This window comes from Coregonus lavaretus, assembly GCF_964263955.1.
Source record: "Coregonus lavaretus genome assembly, chromosome: 1".
NCBI classification, from domain to species: Eukaryota; Metazoa; Chordata; class Actinopteri; order Salmoniformes; family Salmonidae; genus Coregonus; species Coregonus lavaretus.
Window position 1 is genome coordinate 25,540,678 of NC_139988.1, and position 23,082 is coordinate 25,563,759.

A 23,082-nucleotide genomic window follows, 5' to 3' on the forward strand; every position below is an offset into this window, starting at 1 on the left:
ATTGGGGGTGGCTGCATTATATTATGGGTATGCTTGTCATCAGCAAGGATTAGGGACTTTTGTTTTTGATAAAAAGAAACGGAATCGAGCTAAGCACGGGCAAAATCCTAGAGAAAAACCTGGTTCAGTCTGCTTTCCCACAGACACTGGGATCAAATTCAGCTTTCAGCAGGACAATAACCTAAAACACAAGGCCAAATATACACCAGAGTTGCTCATCAAGACGACATTAAATGTTCCTGATTTGCCTTGTTAGTTTTTACTTAAATCGGCTTAAATCTATGGCAAGACTTGAACATGGCTGTCTAGCAATGATCAACAACCAACTTGACAGAGCTAGAATAATTTTTTAAAGAATAATGTGTAAATATTGTACAATCCAGGTGTGCAATGGTTTTAGAGACTTACCCAGAAAGACTTACAGCTGTAATCGCTGCCAAAGGTGATTCTAACATGTATTGACTTGGGTGTGAATACCTATGTAAATTTAAATGTCTGTATTTCATTTTCAATACTTCGCATCGCTGTGCCACTAGAGATCCTGGTTCGAATCCAGGCTCTGTCGTAGCCGGCCGCGACCGGGAGACCCATGGGGCGGCGTCCAGGGTAGGGGAGGGAATGGCCGGCAGAGATGTAGCTCAGTTGATAGAGCATGGCGTTTGCAACGCCAGTGTTGTGGGTTCGACTCCCACGGGGGGCCAGTATGAAAAATAAATAATGTATGCACTCACTAACTGTAAGTCGCTCTGGATAAGAGCGTCTGCTAAATGACTAAAATGTAAAATGTAAATGGGGTATTGTGTGTAGATGGGTGAGAAATCTATTTAATCCATTTTGAATTCAGGCTGTAACAAAAACATTTTTGGGAGTAAGTCAAGGGGTATGAATACTTTCTGAAGGCACGGAGTATGTACAATTGCTGTAATAAAGAAAAGCCGTAGATTCATTACTGATTGCCTTTTTGCATTATGTTCATATTTGATACGAAGTATTGCGCTTTGTACCCCAGTTTTCTTTGCTTTTAGTGTTAGGGCTATTGCTACATTTTATTTTACATTACAAATCTAATTTATTTTCCAATTCATTGTATCAAATGTAATGGGGTGAAATAGCGTTATTACAAAATTGACTTTGTCAACCTTGCAATGTGTTACACACTGACATTTCCCCTAGTATTGCTAATTAATAGAAAACAATACTGTTATCTCTACCACAGTTCCAGTTTGCTATAAATACAAGATTTCCAATGTGTCATCTTTTGACTGCCTTGTCCCAGTTGGTTATGCAGTCCAAAGTCCATATATTTCTGAGTATAGATAGTTCATAGACTTTTCTGCTAGTCTTCACCTGTCCATTTTGTACAAAAGTTGTTAAAAAATTGCTGAATTGTTCCTTCCCTTGTGGAATGCTTGGAAGTGATGAGGTTGCTGTTATGGAGCACTTCAGTCTCTTTGGTCTTTTTTGTTTGTCTTTCTTGTCTGTGTAGTTGTTTCTCAGAGTGACAGAGCTCTGCTCTCCATTCTATGCATGTCTGTGAGAGGCATGTCTCTGGGACAGCCTCAGAAGTCTACTGGTCTGATCATAATTGTAGTGGACTTCAGTGAGTAGCCTGAGCCTTTCCAGTAGTACCATTTGATTCCATTGAATCGATTTGAGTTCTGGCCCTGCTGGAAAAATATTCCATTCAAGTTGGAGGGGCCGCAGGCGTCAAACCACCAGCCTAGGAAAGCAGAAAAAAAAGAGATTGTCAGTCTGAGGGTTTTCAGGATGTGCATCGGGTGCATTGTCGATAAGACAACAAGCCCAATTAGTAACTGTGCTTCACCTTTTAACATTGATGCTTTGAATTATCACATTACTTCAAACTTGCACACTTTTGTACCCCTAGTTCGTACCCCCAGTTTCATTGAGTTACAGTGCCTTGCAAAAGTATTTATCCCCCTTGGCTCTTTTCCTATTTTGTTGAATTACAACCTGTAATTTAAATAGATTTTTATTTGGATTTCATGTAATGGACATACACAAAATAGTCCAAATTGATGAAGTGAAATGAAAAATATAACTTGTTGTAATTGCTCCAAAAGGTGACTCTACAAAGTTTTGACTTTGGGGGGGGTGAATAGTTATGCGCACTCAAGTTTTCAGTTTTTTTGTCTTATTTCTTGTTTGCTTCACAATAAAATATATTTTGCATCTTCAAAGTGATAGGCATGTTGTGTAAATCAAATGATACAAACTCACCCAAAAATCCATTTTAATTCCAGGTTGTAAGGCAACAAAATAGGAAAAATGCCAAGGGGGTGAATACTTTCACAAGCCACTGTAAATGGGAAGGTCTGGATTGTTATCACATGGAGTGCAAGCTAGTGCAGGTCATTCCCCCCCGGGTGTCTGTCATCTTAGTTAATATGCAGCTGGTTATCCCCAACAATTCCCTGAGGTGGAGGGATTCCTCTGTGCGAGACTTCTGAGGGGACCCTCTCATTTGGAGGAGACCCTCTCATATGTCGAGTAAGCAGACACCGATACACTGAAGGAGTCCAAGTCTGGCCCCAAAGCAGTCCCAAATATCAGTGGCATGGAGCCGGACCTCTATTCTGAGCTCCGAGAGAGAGAGGGGAAAAAATCCTCATTTCCCAGACTATTAATGTCAGCCGTTGCAGGGGCAGAATTCCCAAATGAGCTGATCAGTGATTAACTCAGCTAATTCTTCGAGGCTGTGCACTTCAGTTAATGTGAAAATGGAGGGAATAATTTATCTTCTTAATAAAGGCTAGTGAAAACGCTAAGGTGGTATGCAAATGAACCTGTTCCTTACCTCCTGTTGTCAATTGTGAGCATTTGCAAACACATTTGTCGTTGTCTGCATCTTTTGTGCTGAAATCACTTCCCGGCTGACCAAGGCTACTAATTTTGCCTGCTGTGCCGCTGTAGCCTTTAAGGTGTATCCTGTGAAATGAAAACGGAGAAATACATTGTGAGGAGGAAGTACATGATTGCTATTCCTCAAAAGTGTTTGCCCTAGGTTTTATTTCAGCAGTGGTGGCAATGATTTTGACTAGTTTTTATTTTGGTGTGTGTTAGTTCTCAAAGATGATGTTATTAAAAAATATATGGCTCCATTATCTTTTCTACATTATATATGGTTTACACCGAAAACGTTTTACCATCCCCAAAATTATATATATTATACAGCTGCGGAAAAATTTGGTTTTACTATTTATAGGTATGTGTTTGGGTAAAAATAACATTTTGTTTTATTCTATAAACTACTGACATCATTTCTCCCAAATTCCTAATAAAAATATTGTCATTTAGAGCATTTATTTGCAGAAAATGACAACTGGTCAAAATAACAAAAAATATAGTATTGTCAGACCTCGAATAATGCAAAGAAAATAAGTTCATGTTCATTTTTAAACAACATAATAGTAATGTTTTAACTTAGGAAGAGTTCAGAAATCAATATTTGGTGGAATAACCCTGATTTTCAATCACAGCTTTCATGCGTCTTGGCATGCTCTCCACCAGTCTTTCACATTGATGTTGGGTGACTTTCTGCCACTCCTGGCGCAAAAATTCAAGCAGCTCGGCTTTGTTTGATGGCTTGTGACCATCCATCTTCCTCTTGATCACATTCCAGAAGTTTTCAATGGGGTTCAGGTCTGGAGATTGGGCTGGCCATGACAGGGTCTTGATCTGGTGGTCCTCCATCCACACCTTGATTGACCTGGCTGTGTGGCATGGCGCATTGTCCTGCTGGAAAAACCAATCCTCAGAGTTGGGGCAACAATGTCAGAGCAAAAGGAAGCAAGTTTTCTTGCAGGACAACCTTGTACGTGGCTTGATTCATGCGTCCTTCACAAAGACAAATCTGCCCGATTCCAGCCTTGCTGAAGCACCCCCAGATCATCACCGATCCTCCACCAAATTTCACAGTGGGTGCGAGACACTGTGGCTTGTAGGCCTCTCCAGGTCTCCGTCTAACCATTAAATGACCAGGTGTTGGGCAAAGCTGAAAATTGGACTCATCAGAGAAGATGACCTTACTCCAGTCCTCTACGGTCCAATCCTTATGGTATTTTGCAAACCTCAGCCTGGCTCTTCTTTGCTTCTCATTGATGAAGGGCTTTTTTCTAGCTTTGCACGACTTCAGCCCTGCCCCTAGGAGCCTGTTTCGAACCGTCCTCGCCATGCACTTCACCCCAGCTGCCGTTTGCCATTCTTTTTGTAGGTCACTTGATGTCATCCTACGGTTGTTGAGTGACATTCGAATGAGTTGGCGGTCATCCCGGTCAGTAGAGTCGTTTTCGCCCTCTGCCGGTCTGTAGCTTTGTTGTCCCCAATGTCTGCTGCTTGACCTTGTTCTTATGAACTGCAGTCTTTGAAATTGTAAGGATGGAAGCAACCCGACGCTCACTGTATCCCTCTGCCAGAATTGAATCCTCCTTTTCCTCACTCAAAACTTTCCTTTTCAACTCTTTTGGCATGGTCAATAGTTATTTTTTGATTGATTATTACTTTTGAGGTACTATTAGCACTGTTTTTGCCATCCAGCTGGTCCTATTGCGATGACCACAGCAGTGGTTTTTATACTTTTCCTTCTGCAAGTAAATAGCAGGCACTGGTGATGTCTTGGGGTACAGATTTAATGTTTACGAGACCGATTCATTTTAGCCTTCTGTTACCTAGTTTCACAGATCCAAACCATTTTCCAGTTGACAGCACATTTGTTTTGGACTGGTGACCCTCCCACCCCATATATTGATGTATATTTTCAGGCAAGGTAAATGTTTTGTTTGTCATTTGTTGATTTTCAAGAACATGACTTGCACACCATTTCATTATAATTACTTTAACATTACGATATCAAAACATCTTGAGTAATTGACTCTGTCATGCAGCTATGATATATTTCTTTCCACATCGCAAAGTAATAAGTTATCACCTATATTCAATGGTCCTCCACACAGACTCCCCCAACATTGTTTTTACATCACATACACTACTGGCCAAAAGTTTTAGAACACCTACTCATTCAAGGGTTTTTATTTTTACTATTTTCTACATTGTAGAATAATAGTGAAGACATCAAAACTATGAAATAACACATGGAATCATGTAGTAACCAAAAAAGTGTTAAACAAATCAAAATATATTTCAGATTTCAGATTCTTCAAATAGCCACCCTTTGCCTTGACAGCTTTGCACACTCTTGGCATTCTCTCAACCAGCTTCATGAGGTAGTCTCCTGGAATGCATTTATACAGACGATAGCCCTATTTGGTAAAAGACCAAGTCCATATTATGTCAAGAACAGCTCAAATAAGCAAAGAGAAACGACAGTCCATCATTACTTTAAGACATGAAGGTCAGTCAATACGGAACATTTCAAGAACTTTGAAAGTTTCTTCAATTGCAGTCAAAAAAACCATCAAGCGCTATGATGAAACTGGCTCTCATGAGGACCGCCACAGGAATGGAAGACCCAGAGTTACCTCTGCTACAGAGCATAAGGTCATTAGATACCAGCCTCAGAAATGTTTGGTTCCAACCGCCGTGTCTTTGTGAGATGCGGTGTGGGTGAACGGATGATCTCTGCATGTGTATTTCCCACCGTAAAGCATGGAGGTGGTGTTATGGTGTGGGGGTGCTTTGCTGGTGACACTGTCTGTGATTTATTTAGAATTCAAGGCACACTTAACCAGCATGGCTACCACAGCATTCTGCAGCGATACGCCATCCCATCTGATTTGGGCTTAGTGGGACGATCATTTGTTTTTCAATAGGACAATGACCCAACACACCTCCAGGCTGTGTAAGGGCTATTTTACCAAGGAGGACAGTGATGGAGTGCTGCATCAGATGACCTGGCCTCCACAATCCGCTGACCTCAACCAAATTGAGATGGTTTGGGATGAGTCGGACCGCAGAGTGAAGGAAAATCAGCCAACAAGTGCTCAGCATATGTGGGAACTCCTTTAAGACTGTTGGAAAAGCATTCCAGGTGAAGATGGTTGAGAGAATGTCAAGAGTGTGCAAAGCTGTCATGAAGGCAAAGGGTGGCTATTTGAAGAATCTCAAATATAAAATATATTTAGATTTGTTTAACACTTTTTTGGTTACTACATGATTCCATATGTGTTATTTAATAGTTGTGATGTCTTCACTATTATTCTACAATGTAGAAAATAGTAAAAAGAAAGAAAAACCCTTGAATGAGTAGGTGTTCTAAAACTTTTGACCGGTAGTGTAAGTAGCCTACATTTATACACCACACCTGGGAAACCTAGGCCTACCTGTAGTTTTCTGCTTCACTGCCTAGAGAGAACTGGTCATATAGTGAGAATCCTGTGTTTTCCTCCCAATCCATCATCTGTATTCTCAAGACGTATGGGTGCTGATTGGTCAGTATCGAAACAAACTCATTTCCCAACCAGTATTCACCTGAAGGGTTTCCGAAGCCCTTTTGAAGGAACATAAAACATAATTAATCACCTTTTGCATGATCACAATGTCACAGTTGAGTTGCATTCTGAGATATTTTAACAACAAAAAAATTTGCTGTTTGTTGCCACTTGCCAGTGTTATCTAAGTTTTGTGCTGTGGGACTGGGATAATTTCCTTTAGCTCTCACCATTTTGTACTCTTTCCATGTACGGTGAAAGTCAACACGGCCATCAAATCGTTTTTGTAGTACTGTCCATCCACCCCCCTCTGTCTCCATGTCACAGTAAGCCTTCAAACAAAAAAACGGATTACTCCAGCTATCAATGATAGTAAATTCAGATTTTTGACTACACTGAGGGACTTTCGACTTCAGCAGCAAACTTGACAAAAGCAGTCTCCTCTCTGTCTAGTTGAAAGGAATGGGAGGTTTCTTAAAACAAGTGATGTGCCAGAGTCTAACTCTGACTACTGAAAAGTATCTAAGGAGATCCCTACTCGAGCTCGGGCATGCACAAAACAAACCAAAGGCTGAGAACATTTGAATTTACTCTGAATTAAAGGGAATCTATGCCGTCGTTGGACATAGGCAACATTTTATTCACATGTTATTATTACACACATTTGCAAGACAATTAATTGGCTGTGGTGTTAGAGAAATTATTTTTTAACTAGTCTGCATATGATTGTACATTGATTTAATGTTGGGAGCTTATAGCTTGAATGGGACCAATAACATCAGAGTTTAATTCTACCTTAATCTCCTGTGTAGTGTTGGGAAGGGTCAGTGAGTAGACTCCACTGTCTGTGTTCCCCGACTTGTAGACCGCAGCACAGTCTGGGTACGTGGTCGGTGTATCCTGCATCATGGTAGGCTTGTTCCCTGCAAAAAGTGGAGGGCGCATCAAATTGATAATACAGCAAAGTTGTGCATGTACTTTTACATAAATACATACTGGTAAACTGACTTTTCAAAGGTAGTGATTTGATCAACAGTTGACATTCGGCTACAATAATTGAATTGCCCATAGTATTCTGGCCTTAATCAGTGATGCCACTGAGATGCCAATGTAGCCCCCTCCTGAGTCTACCAGACGCTGTCATAGTGTCACCCACCTCCACCTGTGGGGATGGAGATTGTGGAGATGAGGTTGTTGACGGTCTCAAGCAGCTCCTGTTGCTGCTGCTGCAGGGCCGAATTGTTGGTGGTGGCCCGGAGCAGCTGTTGCTCCAGCTCCTCGATGACAGCCGTCTGTCTCAGTATCAGTGTAAAGAGCTGCTCCTTCTCCTCCTTCAGCGTCTTCAGCTCCACCTGCCTTTTCTCCTCCATCTCCCCCACCCTCTTCTCCAGGTAGCTGGGGAGGAACAAGGGCAAGGTACATGCTCAGCAACTCACAGCAGAGCTGGTGGGCATTACTGGTCTTGTAGTACTTCTTAGTGTGTTGGTGTTGTCCCAGCAATTGTCATTTCCAATCCAAGCAACTAGCCGTCTTATCAAGAAGCAGATTGTTTTACGGTAACAGAACATATAAGCCTACAATTGGGCAAAAATGTGTTTAACAGGAAACATTAGCCTAAACATTTAGGCTACTGTCTAGTGTTTGTAGCCTTGTTTTAGTTGAAGCATGATTTAGAGATGGGGCACCTGAATGAAAGTGCAGTTTGTTAATACAAACAAATATCCTTACCTGTTTTTGTCATTCAGCTTGCTTATTTCATTTGTTTGGAAAATGAGCTGTTTTTCCAACTTACTCGTTGACAGAGAGTTCTCAAGAAGCTGACGTTCGAGCCGAGTTGTATGATTTATTACCTAAAGATGAAATAGACAATTACTTCCCACATAAGGTATTTTAGATTAGATTGAGCTAGTAATTGCTGCAAGCCCTTTACAGATTAAATTAAGTAAACACCATTTTGTATTGTCATTATGTGTAATATTTGGCAAGAACCAAATGAACAAGTAATTTTACTTTCGTAATTTCAGAACCTGCCCTTGAGGTAATCTCTCAATTGGGGATGTGTTATGATTAAATGAAACATTGGTCTTTCCTAGATAGAAAAAATCTGTAATGGATTATGACATCTCCCTGTTTTTCTCTTGAGTAATCTGTTTCACAAACAATTCCACAGTTCACTGCAATTATTTTGGATCAGCTACAGTTTAAAAGAAATTGTGCACAGCCAGCCATCAGTTTAGTTTTTTTCCCTCTCACTGAAAACATTTACAGTACACTGAATACAATACAATACAGGACCTCAAGACACTTATCTTGTAATAGTAGCGCTTAACTTGATTACAATTTCAAGTCCAAACTCGAATTGTAACAGTCCTATCTCACTTCATGTGCAAACACGGTTTGTGGTTCACTTCACGTTCTAAAGAGCACAATGTGCATGGGCCTAGATGGTCGGAAAAATCTGTTTCGTAACAGGAAAAAACAGAACAATCAAATTCCAATAAAGGACAGATATGATGGAAATGGAGCTACTGTGAAAGTGGCTGTAAAATGTAATGAAAGTCTCCTCACAGACGTATTGAACTCCTGGGTCTAGAAAACCCCCTCTGATTTTCCAGTTTGAGGAACTGAACTCAGCAAAAACATGGGCCAATTTGTTGTTTACATGAATGTTGGGTATGTGTCGGTCTACATTGGACCTGGTGTTGGTGACTTTGAACAGACGGATGTCTGATTCTGACAAATTGATAGACCCTTTCTTGTGGGAATACAATGCTGTTAATAACAGGAAATGCTGTGTAGTTCGTTCACAAAAGGTCAATGACCTACAGCAAATCCTGGCCCTGTTGGACAGCATTCGTTTTTTTCATATTTTGCTAATTTCTATTATTTTTGTTAATTGTTTGGTGTAGGCTATTGGGTTTTGAATGTTTTATTAATTTAGCATATATTTTCAAAACTATATTAAGTGAAAGGTCCTCACCTGCTCCTCAACGTTGGTTAGCTTCCGTGTTTGCTCAACAGTCTGACTCAGCAGATTGGTTCCAAACTCTATCATGGCTGCCGTGTGGTTGTGCACTGCATTCTGCTGGATCTGGAACATCTCCTGCTTCATGCTTTCTTGTATGTAGTTCTCCAGCTGCAGTAAGGATGAAGAAGAGTTGATGAAGGCAGGTTATTGAGATGGTTTAGTGATATACCATGATATTGGGCCTTTGTCCATGTTTGCCCAGCAATGGTAGGGGAGCTGGAAAAGGAGTGGTTATAAACTCAGCAAAAAAAGAAATGTCCTCACTGTCAACTGCGTTTATTTTCAGCAAACTTAACGTGTAAATATTTGTATGAACATAACAAGATTCAACAACTGAGACATAAACTGAACAAGTTCCACAGACATGTGACTAACAGAAATTGAATAATGTGTCACTGAACAAAGGGGAGGTCAAAATCAAAAGTAACAGTCAGTATCTGGTGTGGCCACCAGCTGCATTAAGTACTGCAGTGCATCTCCTCCTCATGGACTGCACCAGATTTGCCAGTTCTTGCTGTGAGATGTTACCCCACTCTTCCACCAAGGCACCTGCAAGTTCCTGGACATTTCTGGGGGGAATGTCCCTAGCCCTCACCCTCCGATCCAACAGGTCCCAGACGTGCTCAATGGGATTGGGATCCGGGCTCTTCGCTGGCCATGGCAGAACACTGACAATCCGTCTTGCAGGAAATCACGCACAGAATGAGCAGTATGGCTGGTAGATTGTCATGCTGGAGGGTCATGTCAGGATGAGCCTGCAGGAATGGTACCACATGAGGGAGGAGGATGTCTTCCCTGTAACGCACAGCGTTGAGATTGCCTGCAATAATGACAAGCTCAGTCCAATGATGCTGTGACACACCGCCCCAGACCATGACAGACCCTCCCCCTCCAAATTGATCCCGCTCCAGAGTACAGGCCTCGGTGTAGCGCTCATTCCTTTGACGATAAACGCAAATCCGACCATCACCCCTGGTGAGACAGAACCGCGACTCGTCAGTGAAGAGCACTTTTTGCCTGTCCTGTCTGGTCCAGCAACGGTGGGTTTGTGCCCATAGGCGACGTTGTTGCCGGTGATGTCTGGTGAAGACCTGCCTTACAACAGGCCTACAAACCCTCAGTCCAGCCTCTCTCAGCCTATTGTGGACAGTCTGAGTACTGATGGAGGGATTGTGCGTTCCTGGTGTAACTCGGGCAGTTGTTGTTGCCATCCTGTACCTGTCCCACAGGTGTGATGTTTGGATGTACCGATCCTGTGCAGGTGTTGTTACACGTGGTCTGCCACTGCGAGGACGATCAGCTGTCCGTCCTGTCTCCCTGTAGCGCTGTCTTAGGCGTCTTACAGTACGGACATTGCAATTTATTGCCCTGGCCACATCTGCAATCCTCATGCCTCCTTGCAGCATGCCTAAGGCACGTTCACGCAGATGAGTAGGGACCCTGGGCATCTTTCTTATGGTGTTTTTCAGAGTCAGTAGAAAGGCCTCTTTAGTGACCTAAGTTTTCATAACTGTGACCTTAATTGCCTACCGTCTGTAAGCTGTTAGTGTTTTAACATCCGTTCCACAGGTGCGTGTTCATTAATTGTTTATGGTTCATTGAACAAGCATGGGAATGAAGATCTGTGAAGTTATTTTGATTTTTACAAATGATCTTTGAAAGACGGTCCTGAAAAAGGGACGTTTCTTTTTTTGCTGAGTTTATTTCGTACAGGGCATAAAGATTGGAGTGTACTGCCTTGGTCCTCTGGCAGAGTTATTGGATCATTGTGATGGGGTTAAATTAATTGTGTATGAAACTGTTGTTTACCATATGGATGTCACAGTGAAAGTATAGGCTGTTCTTCTTTAGAATTACTATTTTTAAGCAGGACAGCCTTGTCATGGAGTTCATGGCTTTCCCCCTTGTGTCTGACCCAGAAGTCTCTTGAGCAGTACAAGTGGGCAGAATTATCTGGTGACAGGCCAGGCATTTTGACAAGTGTTTAGATTACATGATGTTGAAGCCTCTAAAAAAATTGGGGCAGGAAGTTCATGTACTTCTGTTTCAGAGGGGTCAAAAATGGAAGACTGAGAATATTTTCCCAGCATTGCTGCTGATTGATATTTGATCTACACTAGGGATTAATAGCTTCCCGAAAATCGAACGCTTTTAATATGGTCGTTTTTGGTCATATCAAATTGTATCACTGTCAATGGGGACTGCACTGGAATGCCCTTTCAATATCTTAAGGCTCTTTTTGTAAAATGTTACTGCTGACTGAGCCTCCAAAGGAGTTTGGTTCAGTCATCGTGAATGCAAACTCATAATTGTAACATCCTATCTGTAGACATTTTTTAAATAAGCTTTTTTCTCTATTGTCTGTCCCACACGGTATAGTTTTCTTTAGGGAAAATAAATATGAGCTTTAAACAGGAGTCTTGTTCCCCTATCCAGTAGCAACCTGTCAAAATTAAACTGCCAGATTTAAAACAAACCAATCATAAAGCTCTTTCCTGCATTGAGTTCCTGAGTGGCAATCAGGCCTGAAAGTCTTGTAAACAGGATGGAAATGATGAGTGATGAGTTGCATCCTCTACGACACTGCGTCTTCCACGGCAAGAGGATATCATGGCGTTAGTAGGCCTTGTTGTTCTGATCTTTGTTTGATAAACAATTAGGCTGTATACCCATCTGCCAAAAAGGTAAACTTTTGGGACAATTTTAAAACGGGAAGTATATTTAGCTTTTTGCCATGGTAATGAATGACAAGTGCTGCAATCAGTGCTAATTTTGTTTGTCTTCCTTTCTCCACTTCCATCTTGTCTGTGTTCCTGGACACAAAGGCACGTGGAGGCTGGAAGAGTGTGTCATCGGAACTGCGAGCGGGACATTCCATTGACGGCTAATGATCTAATCAGTTGTTTACTCCACTCCTGCCTCTAAGTATTCCACGAGGAATGCTTGTTTGTCCTCCCCGTTTACGTGAAAAGCGTGACGCAAACTGACATTTATTTTACCGGCACAACAACAAAGTCCCTCAGCCTATCTTCCAATTTTTTTGTGTGGGACAGTGCAAGAATTTGAGGTATTACCTCGGCTCTCACAATAAATTGTATTTTCATCAGTTGATGTACAATGATTTCCTCTGTCCTTGACTCGGTCTTACATGGGGAAGTTCAGAGGAAGACCCTTTCCTCTGTTATTACAGATAATGCCAATATACCGACAAGCTGTATGTAGTGTATGAAATTATGACGCGTCAGGAAATATTTCATGTTAAAAGGGCAATTTCATGTTTTTATTCATTAGCAATGTATTAGGTAAATGTATACTGATATTTTGGATAAGGCTTGTTTGTTAATTGTTACTAGTAGTAATGTGCATGAAAGGACCCTTTTACATAGCCTACTTTTTCCTTTAAAATACCTCCAGAATTCTGGATGTATTGAGTCGACCTCATTTTTATCAAGAGAGCCTCTTAACCTTTGCAGATCTCCTATAGATTAGTTCCGCTCACTTAATGTTTGTTTTACATCAATGTATTGCATTTCAATTAAACAAAAAATTGACTTTCTTTCCTTGACAGATATTAATGACAAAGTTCTTAATCCTTTCCTTCCGGAGTAGTCACTTTGGGACGAATCCTAACCTCAAACACACGTTAATCTGACTTTAATGCAGCATAAATCATGCATGTCAATTTGATTTGAGATTTTAGCAGAGTTACGCATATGTATCTCACGTAACAAATCTGTCCTTGGAGGATAAAGGCCTGTGAGGCAGTAACCGCTTAATGAACTGAATGAAGGATCATTATGGAGTCTAAAGACTAGAGATTCACTATTTGAACCGCTTCAACCGCTTCATTTCTAGGCTTTTAAACTCTTCCGGTGTGAAAAAAAAACCCAGTAGCCCAATCACTGTCCTTAGCTTAAAAGTTGTTGTCTTTGCCTTAAAAGCTAAATGATGTTAACAGTGCCAAATTCAAAGCATTTTAAAGACTACATTTTTCTAAATAGTGTTCTTAAGCATGGGCTCTGCTCTGATAAAACGGCAATGATAAAAGGTCTAGGGACCCCAATGCTTAGCAGCAGCTGACCGAGCTGGTGGAATGATTCAGGCCATGGTCTGTTTTTTTTGGTTCGAGCTGTGTGATCAGGCAATGAGTTGTGCTTGTCGTGTCAGAGCTCTATAGACCTCATCATTAATCAAACTCTAAGGGGGGAGAAAGAATGTAGGGAGCCTTTGCCCGTTCCTTTCACACAAGCAATGGCTCAGTAGTGCTGAAAGGGATGTGCAGATCCTTCATCTGGGCACCTGTGTAGAGGCTTTGTCACTCTTCGGCCCTTCTCACCCACTCAGAGCCACCACAGCCCTGCTTCTGTGACACTGCTTTGTTTTACGGTCCTTTGGGCTACTTTCTCCCTACTTCGGCTCACATTCGCTTTCTTATTGCTCAAGACTGAATCCATGTGAAGATGCCCCCTTTGAATAGTAGGACTGTCACAATTCACTTGCCTGCATCCTTACAAGGTCAAGTTCACTACTCTCAATCAGAATCTGATGATTTTTTAAATCTGAATGAGTCTTTCAAAGCCTTCTTGGCAGTAAAGAAAGCAACTGTAGTATAACGCGCCTGCACATCACTGCAAAGTTGGTGTGTATACTCGTCTTTTCTGATGGGGGGGGGGGGTGTGACATTCCTATAGAAAGCAACTTGTAAAGCATATTGTGCAGAGTGAGAAATCATGACACTACGTAACATCACCTCTGCACAGTAGGCTGCAAAAACTTGCGGTCTCTTATCTTTATCATCTCAAGTTGGCGTAACATAATGGCAGAGCAGCAGAACCATTCCCTTACTTCTTCATCTTTTAACGGTTCACAGCACCCAACGGGTTATCCGGAACCAAGTCCCTTGTTACGTTTTAAATGCGGGCACTCTACCAGTGTACCTGGACATGCAAATAGCACATTTTTATGGAACCATTTCTAACATAACATATTGGAGGGATGTAAAATATCATACGAAATAGAGGGACCCCAAAAAAGTATAATACCATGGGAATGGGTGTGAGACGGCATTGAACACACACCTGCACTCCCAGTAGAGAAGCTGCTGTGTGACGTCAAGCAGAAGACTTTACCTTGAGGAGCCACTGTGTGTTGTTCTCTATGATGTTCTCCAGCTGCTCCAGCCTCTGGACCGACTCGTCATACTCTGCCGGATCGTCCTTCTGGACCAGGTTGGTGTAGGTGCTGCTCGGGGTCTTGCAGTTGTCCTGCTCAGGCAGCAGAAAGGTGTAGCTGCACAGGCCATTTTGGATCTGGTACGGTCTCTTAGCAGCTGTTGGGTCTGTAGTTTTCCTGTAGCCTTCCCCCAGGGCCAGGCAGCAACTCAAGACCACCAGTAAGCCAACATAAAACATTTTAAGAATTAAAACAAAATTTTTATTGTAAAAATGTTACCCAAAGCTCTCCTTTTTGGGTCACTCCTTTTCAGTTGAATGTTTTTCAAGGTTAAATATTGTTGTAATTCTTTCCTCTGGAATATCCAAGTGCACACAGTCCTCTTCCAATTCTTCAGGTTATTTTATAGGCAGGAGGAGGGGATACAGTCAGTGGGTACGCCGGGTAGATGGTGTCATTCCTAGACTGCACGTTTACCCCCTTTTTCATTAAGTCCCCAGCCTCTTGGTTTCAGCTGCAGTTGGCCCTCCGGTTAGCTAGCTATGGGAGTGAAGGCAAGGCCCCTCCCACTATATCCCTGTAGCCAGTCACCGTGAAGAGCCGCTGGGCTGGAAGAAGCAATGTGGAGACCACTTGTTACACACACACACACACACAGGAGCAGATGCACTAATTAAACACTTCCCACCATATCATCTTCTTTGCCTGAGTGAGCGCTTCATCAACAGGTCAGGGAGAAGGGCAGAGAGGATAAAGCAACAATGCCCATATTTGTGTTTTCTCACAAGCCGATGGCCGAACATCTTTTCAGGATGCAGTTTCCTTCTTCAAGTAAAGTCTGCAATTGCGATGTCCATCCTTACCCGTGGTAAATATTTTCTACCCGCCACAAAGCACAGGCATTTGTCAAAGTGAGAATGTTAAAGGAAGGAGAGCCTTTTCTCTGTTGTCACATTCCATTCCGATCGCTTTGCTCAGTCATAAAAAACATTAGCTCTTATTTCCTGTCATTCTCCAACTCTGTGCTGTATCTGGATCTTGTTACACATGTAGGGGTGAGATCCAGTATGTTTACAGAGGGAGACGAGTATCTGGCTGGGGTTCTGGGGACATTAATAAAGCTCATCCTTCCATTTCATGTCATTATGATAAGATGCTAAATCTCCATTTTAATGTGACTTTAAAATAGACTGATCTTGGCTTCATAGAGCCCTGTTGTCCAGAGTGCATTTTGCCTGCTTCTTTTCCTTTGTGGGAATGAAGTAGTCGAGGTACTTCATCTAGTCCTTTTTTTAAGTATATTTTTTTCATCCTCTGGTCCTGGCAACTGTAGACGGGCAGCTGGGGAACCATCATAATCTCACACTACACAGTAGCCATGTCTGAAGCGTAGGTAATGTAGCCTGAATATTAGCTTATTGTGCTGTAGTTAACTTTCGATTAGAATCTTCAGTGGTGCCTGGATGTCGCCAGACCACGTTCCCCTCACGATTTTCCCACCTTTGATTTTAGAGGATGTTTCAGGTCAGGGCGGCTGTGTTCCCTGCATCCTGTCTCGAGCCTTCTCAGACTATCATGGAATAGCATGAGGAAAAAACTGCCCCAAATAGCATAGTCATTTGAGCCCAGACCTAGGTTCAAATAATATATTTTGGAGCCTTTTTGTCCATACTGATAAAATATTGTGATTATTCAGGAGTTCAAGCATGGTTTGATACTTATTTCTTCATAGGGAGGGCGTATAAGCAATACATTTAGCTGGGAAACTGTCTTCCAAGGAGACTTGTGCCTCAAGGAAAGGGGATTTTTTTTAAATGCTGGCTTAATTTCATAGGTGCCAACCAAGCTCCGGAATGTTTGTGCTTTGTTTTAACTCGGTGGTTGCTTTTTGGTTGTGCGTGTACAGCCACCCTTGGGAGATCTTACATGGTCAGCTATTCAAGGCTTTCAGTTATAGTAGAGGGAGATGAGGTGCTTGATCGAGGTGTACAAGTGATATAAAAACCATGACCATTTTGACATCTCTACAACTACATCTACTTGCATGTTTGATACTTTTTAGGAATTATAGATGTATCATTAAGTCCTGTGGTTTTAGTTGTAGAACATTAACATAATTCATCTAGATGTCCAACTGACACACTTGGCAAACATAACTGGTTTACATTAACCTTTGGCTTGAATGGATGAGTTGGGTCGGTGCAAAGTGAGGTCACACATTAAAGGTCCACTGCAGCTGTTTTTTATCTCAATATCAAATCATTTCTGGGTAACAATTAAGTTCCTTACTGTGATTGTTTTCAATTAAAATGGTCAAAAAGAAACAATAGCTTCTTAGCAAAGAGCAATTTCTCAAGCAAGAATTTAGCTAGGACTGTCTGGGAGTGGTCCGAGTGGGGATGGGAAAACTGAAAACTAGCTGTTATTAGCAGAGAGATTTGGAACTCTTTCTTGTTGGTCACCAGGTAGGCCAAAACTCCATCCCACCAAAACAGGCTGAAGACAGACATAAATAAGTTTAATGTCAAAACTAATAATAAGGCTGATTATCACACAATTTAACTTTAAACATAGCATAAGATTTATGGAGAGTGTATTGCATTTATTATCTTCAAGATAATGAGCCAGCCTGTCATGTATAGTAAAGGTGTTTTTCAGTCATTGTCTATTCCAATGATGTGAGCATTATGAAACTGCTGATATCACACACGATGGAGGTGGGCTGCACAGGAAGTGAATCCGCTTGGAGGATGTTTTGTCTTAAACCCCAGGGATGTTTCTCAATCATGGTCATCTTCCTATTGCACCACTGACTTAATTCTTAATTTACTTTAACACTGAAGCTGAACATATTTCACCTCTGAGTGAAACCGCTTGAGTCTCTCTCTTTAGGTGTCCGCATGCTTCCCATCTGAAACAGTTCGGAACAGTTTGTACATATATTACGAAGACATTTTGTGATGTTTTTTGGGGGCTTTTCGTGCCCCTTCATTGGTGATTGGTCAACAGTAGGGATTCTTCAATGAAGTGTTTGTCATTCAACGATAGACTACTCATTTTCATGAAAATAAATTCGATTCAGAAATACTGCACCAAACATCCTAATTATACTAAACAAAAATATAAACGCAACATGTAAAGTGTTGGTCTTATGTTTCGTGATTTTTATATAAAATATCCCAGAAATGTTCCATATGCACAAAAAGCTTGTCTCCAATTTTGTGCGTAAATTTGTTTACATCCCTGTTAGTGAGCATTTCTCCTTTACCAAGATAATCCATCCACCTGACAGGTGTGGCATATCAAGAAGCTGATTTTAAATAGCATGATCATTACACTGATGCACCTTGTGCTGGGGACAATAAAAGGCCACTCTAAAATGTGCAGTTTTGTCACACAACATAATGCCACAGATGTCTCAAGTTTTGAGGGAGCGTGCAATTAGTATGCTGACTGCAGGAATGTCCACCAGAGCTGTTGCCAGATAATTTAATGTTAATTTCTCTACCATAAGCCGCATCCAACGTCGTTTTAGAGAATTTTGCAGTATGTCCAACCGGCCTCACAACCGCAGACCACGTGTAACCATGCCAGCCCAGGACCTCCACATCCAGCTTCTTAACCTGCGAGATTGTCTGAGACCAGCCACCCGGACAGTTGATGAAACTGAGGAGTATTTCTGTCTGTACCTCCACACATTGACTCGGTACCAATACCCCCTGTATATATCCTCCTTATTGTTATTTTATTGTTGCTCTTTTATGTTTTACTTTAGTCTATTTAGTCAGAACAAAACAAATCTTAACTCTTATTTTTGTTAACTGCATTGTTGGTTAAGGGCTTGTAAGTAAGCATTTCACGGTAAGGTTGTATTTGGCGCATGTGACACATTTTTTGATTTGATTTGATAAAGCCCTTTTGTGGGGAAAACACATTCTGATTGGCTGGGCCTGGCTCCCCAGTGGGTGGGCCTATGCTCTCCTGGGTCCCACCCATGGCTGCGCCCCTGCACAACCATGTGAAATCCATAGATTAAGGCCAAATGAATTTATTTCAATTGACTGATTTCCTTCTATGAACTGTAACTCATAAAATCATTGAAATTGTTGCATGTTGTGTTTATTTTTGTTCAGTATAGATGTAAAATTGCCCGACCTAAGCTCTCCTCTGCAAAAACATCAGAATTAATGACCGATGTCTTGAGTTATCTATTCATTCTGACTTTTGAGGAAGTGTATACTGGCTATGGCGTCTCAAAATTGACAAGCGGTACTACTGACTCTTTTTTTCTTGCGTTTTTCAAGCGAATGTCAAAGGTATGCGAGCACACTCTTTCCCCTAGCAGAACCGAAGAATGCGGATGCCTTTTGAGTGACAGTTTTGTACTTTGAGAAAATGATCAACATAGCCAAAGGTCTTACATTATTCCAAAGGTCCTTTAGTCTTGTCCCTTTTTAGGTATATTCTGTCTATTTTTAAGCATCAGTTCCTATTACAATGCATTGACCATTTACATTTACATTTACATTTACGTCATTTAGCTGACGCTCTTATCCAGAGCGACTTACATTATTATTTTCATACTGGCCCCCCGTGGGAAACGAACCCACAACCCTGGCGTTGCAAACACCATGCTCTATCAACTGAGCTACCTCCCTGCCTGCCATTCCCTCCCCTACCCTGGACGACGCTGGGCCAATTGTGCGCCGCCCCATTGGTCTCCCGGTTGCGGCCGGCTACAGCAGAGCCTGGATGATCATATAGTAATAATAATAGGCCTACCACACAATAACCAACATCCTCCGTTATTGAGGCGATCCATGAGCGCATTGCATTTGCCTTCTACTCACACACTCATAGGTCCCAGCACACACAAGAAGCGGAACCACAGGAAGTGAAGTGATGTAACATAATGTGAAGGAAATGCGGCACGTTTTAGGCAGATGACCACAGAGGAAGGCTGTTCATTCCAGAAACATAGAACATGGAATGGTTCAGGTGTTCTGGTTGAATCGCTACACCATTAGATGTGTGGGCGTTGATGTTTGTCTGTCAGTCCTTTCATGTTGGGAGGAAGAGCATCAGGGGGAAGGAAGTGACACAATGACCTAGCCTTTTTTCCCCCTGGAATTAACAACCAAAACCCAATCTGCTTCAGGCCCCTTTGTGGATGCTACAAGGCTCTATAGACACAATAGGCTACATCTGGTGTATAGTGTAGAGGATATGTTTAGTTAATTAAATAGTAGTTTGTTCTTGGGACACATTTTAAGATCATTAAAGACAACTTATTTTCAGATGCACAACTGATCCATGGTCGCCCAGTGTGGCAGCCCCCTGCTCCAACCTCTCCAACCTGTGTATGTGTGTCTCTTTCGGAAGGGATTGGGATAAAGCGGAATTACAATTTTGGTTGGACCTTAAAGTGGCACTGAAACGCTCAAATCAACCTACAACATTGTTTTACATGTCAATGTTAGGTAACGTTGATGAACGTGATGTTATGAAAATGCTTTGAGAACATCATATTAAATGTTTTTCGAGAGCCTAGCACAAACTTAGAGATGTGACCGCAGCCAAATTGAAACAACGTCATGGGAATGGTAGAGCGTCCGCATGCCTACTTTACTCATGGCTTTTTGATCAAGACCCTGATCAAGATGTGAATAAACTAAAAGCTATAACGACCAATTGGCGATGGAACAACAATAAAATACCAACAGGCTGGCTGGTAGACAAACCTTTCAAGTGATGTCATTGACACGTTATCAAAATAGTGGCGGCACGCTGTAGTCAGATGAGGCAATTTTTTTTAACACGTTTTAACAGAAATTAGTTTTTCAGCAGTTTTAAGGGTGGGAACATGCTTTATCACATTTGGTTATCAAAATCACCTTAACTTTCTAAAATGTTTCAGTTTATCTTTAAAGTGACAAAGTGATCTTAATCTTAAAACAAGTTTATGCTTTGTCTGACAATCATTCACAGTACACTATTTGACTCATGAGATTGAAAAACGTTTATTAATTTCATATCCCGTTACTACAACCCAGTGATTTTCATAAATTGTTGCAGCTTAAGCTTCTCATAAAATAAACCCAAATGTCACCTTTTTTGAGGACTGCTTTTGTGACTTGTTTACTGCACACATCTGCCAAGCAGCTGTTTTAGATTGGAACCCAATCATTTTCTGATAATAATTTAAGGTAATAACAACCAGAATCTGGGGCGTATTTGCCATCTGGCAATTCTGGCAAATGCCAGATCGGCTGGACAATTGTTTTTGGTGGGGGGTCGAAATTGACACGCAGTGCATTCGGAAAGTATTCAGACCCCTTGACCTTTTCCACATTGTTACGTTACAGCCTTATTCTAAAATTGATTAAATAAAACATGTTCCTCATCAATCTACACACAATACCCCATAATGACAATTTTTTGCTAGTTTATAAAAAACTAAAAATAGAAATACCTTATTTACATAAGTATTCAGACCCTTTGCAATGAGACTCAATTGAGCTCAGGTGCATCCTGTTTCCATTGATCATCCTTGAGATGTTTCTACAACTTGATTGGAGACCACCTGTGGTAAATTGAATTGATTGGACATGATTTGGAAAGGCCCTGTCTATATAAGGTCCCACAGTTGACAGTGCATGTCAGAGCAAAAACCAAGGACTGGGAGACTTGTCAGGATCGAGGGAAAGATGAATGGAAAAAAGTACAGCAAGATCCTTGATGAAATCCTGCTCCAGAGCACTCAGGACCTCAGACTGGGGCGACAGTTCACCTTCCAACAGGACAAGTCTCTGAATGTCCTTGAGTGGCTGTAACGTAACAAAATGTGGAAAAAGTCAAGGGGTCTGAATACTTTCCGAATATACTGTGTGTGTGTGTGTGTGTGTGTGTGTGTACACAGTGAGGGGGAAAAAAGTATTTGATCCCCTGCTGATTTTGTACGTTTGCCCACTGACAAAGAAATGATCAGTCTATAATTTTAATGGTAGGTTTATTTTAACAGTGAGAGACAGAATAACAACAAAGAAATCCAGAAAGACGCATTTTAATGAGGGAAATAAATATTTGACCCCCTCTCAATTGAAAGATTTCTGGCTCCCAGGTGTCTTTTATGCAGGTAACGAGCTGAGATTAGGAGCACACTCTTAAAGGGAGTGCTCCTAATCTCAGCTTGTTACCTGTATAAAAGACACCTGTCCACAGAAGCAATCAATCAATCAGATTACAAACTCTCCACCATCGCCAAGACCAAAGAGCTCTCCAAGGATGTCAGGGACAAGATTGTAGACCTACACAAGGCTGGAATGGTCTACAAGACCATCGGCAAGCAGCTTGGTGAGAAGGTGACAACAGTTGGTGCGATTATTCGCAAATGGAAGAAACACAAAAGAACTGTCAATCTCCCTCGGCCTGGGGCTCCATGCAAGATCTCACCTCGTGGAGTTGCAATGATCATGAGAACGGTGAGGAATCAGCCCAGAACTATACGGGAGGATCTTGTCAATGAGCTCAAGGCAGCTGGGACCATAGTCACCAAGAAAACAATTGGTAACACACTACGCCGTGAAGGACTGAAATCCTGCAGCGCCTGCAAGGTCCCCCTGCTCAAGAAAGCACATATACATGACCGTCTGAAGTTTGCCAATGATCATCTGAATGATTCAAAGGAGAACTGGGTGAAAGTGTTGTGGTCAGATGAGACCAAAGTCGATCTCTTTGGCATCAACTGAACTCGCCGTGTTTGGAGGAGGAGGAATGCTGCCTATGACCCCAAGAAGACCATCCCCATCGTCAAACATGGAGGTGGAAACATTATGCTTTGGGGGGGGGGGGGTTCTGCTAAGGGGACAGGACAACTTCACCGCATCAAAGGGACGATGGACGGGGCCATGTACCGTCAAATCTTGGGTGAGAACCTCCTTCCCTCAGCCAGGGCATTGAAAATGGGTCGTGGATGGGTATTCCAGCATGACAATGACCCAAAACACACGGCCAAGGCAACAAAGGAGTGGCTCAAGAAGAAGCACATTAAGGTCCTGGAGTGGCCTAGCCAGTCTCCAGACCTTAATCCCATAGAAAATCTGTGGAGGGAGCTGAAGGTTCGAGTTGCCAAACGTCAGCCTCAAAACCTTAATGACTTGGAGAAGATCTGCAAAGAGGAGTGGGACAAAATCCCTCCTGAGATGTGTGCAAACCTGGTGGCTAACTACAAGAAACGTCTGACCTCTGTGATTGCCAACAAGGGTTTTGCCACCAAGTACTAAGTCATGTTTTGCAGAGGGGTCAAATACTAATTTCCCTCATTAAAATGCAAATCAATTTATAAAATGTTTGACATGCGTCTTTTCTGGATTTGTTGTTATTCTGTCTCACTGTTCAAATAAACCTACCATTAAAATTATAGACTGATCATTTCTTTGTCAGTGGGCAAACGTACAAAATCAGCAGGGGATCAAA

The 23,082-nt window shown here is 41.8% G+C and overlaps 2 protein-coding genes across 2 annotated transcripts in view; one reads left to right on the forward strand and one right to left on the reverse strand.

Annotated features, from left to right (window-relative positions):
• The window catches only part of mcph1 (microcephalin 1), a 62,593-nt gene that overhangs the window by 28,506 nt on the left and 11,005 nt on the right, over nucleotides 1-23,082 (forward strand). The gene's annotated exons all lie outside the window — the stretch shown is intronic.
• On the reverse strand, nucleotides 1,476-14,935 carry LOC311133255 (angiopoietin-2-like). Its single transcript, XM_084166743.1, has 9 exons — nucleotides 14,565-14,935; nucleotides 9,388-9,543; nucleotides 8,136-8,257; nucleotides 7,564-7,802; nucleotides 7,203-7,330; nucleotides 6,638-6,739; nucleotides 6,300-6,466; nucleotides 2,819-2,949; nucleotides 1,476-1,720 (listed from the first exon to the last, which is right to left on the reverse strand). The coding sequence occupies exons 1-9, from the start codon at nucleotides 14,844-14,846 to the stop codon at nucleotides 1,560-1,562; spliced, it is 1,488 nt and encodes a 495-aa protein (XP_084022869.1). The 5' UTR covers nucleotides 14,847-14,935; the 3' UTR covers nucleotides 1,476-1,559.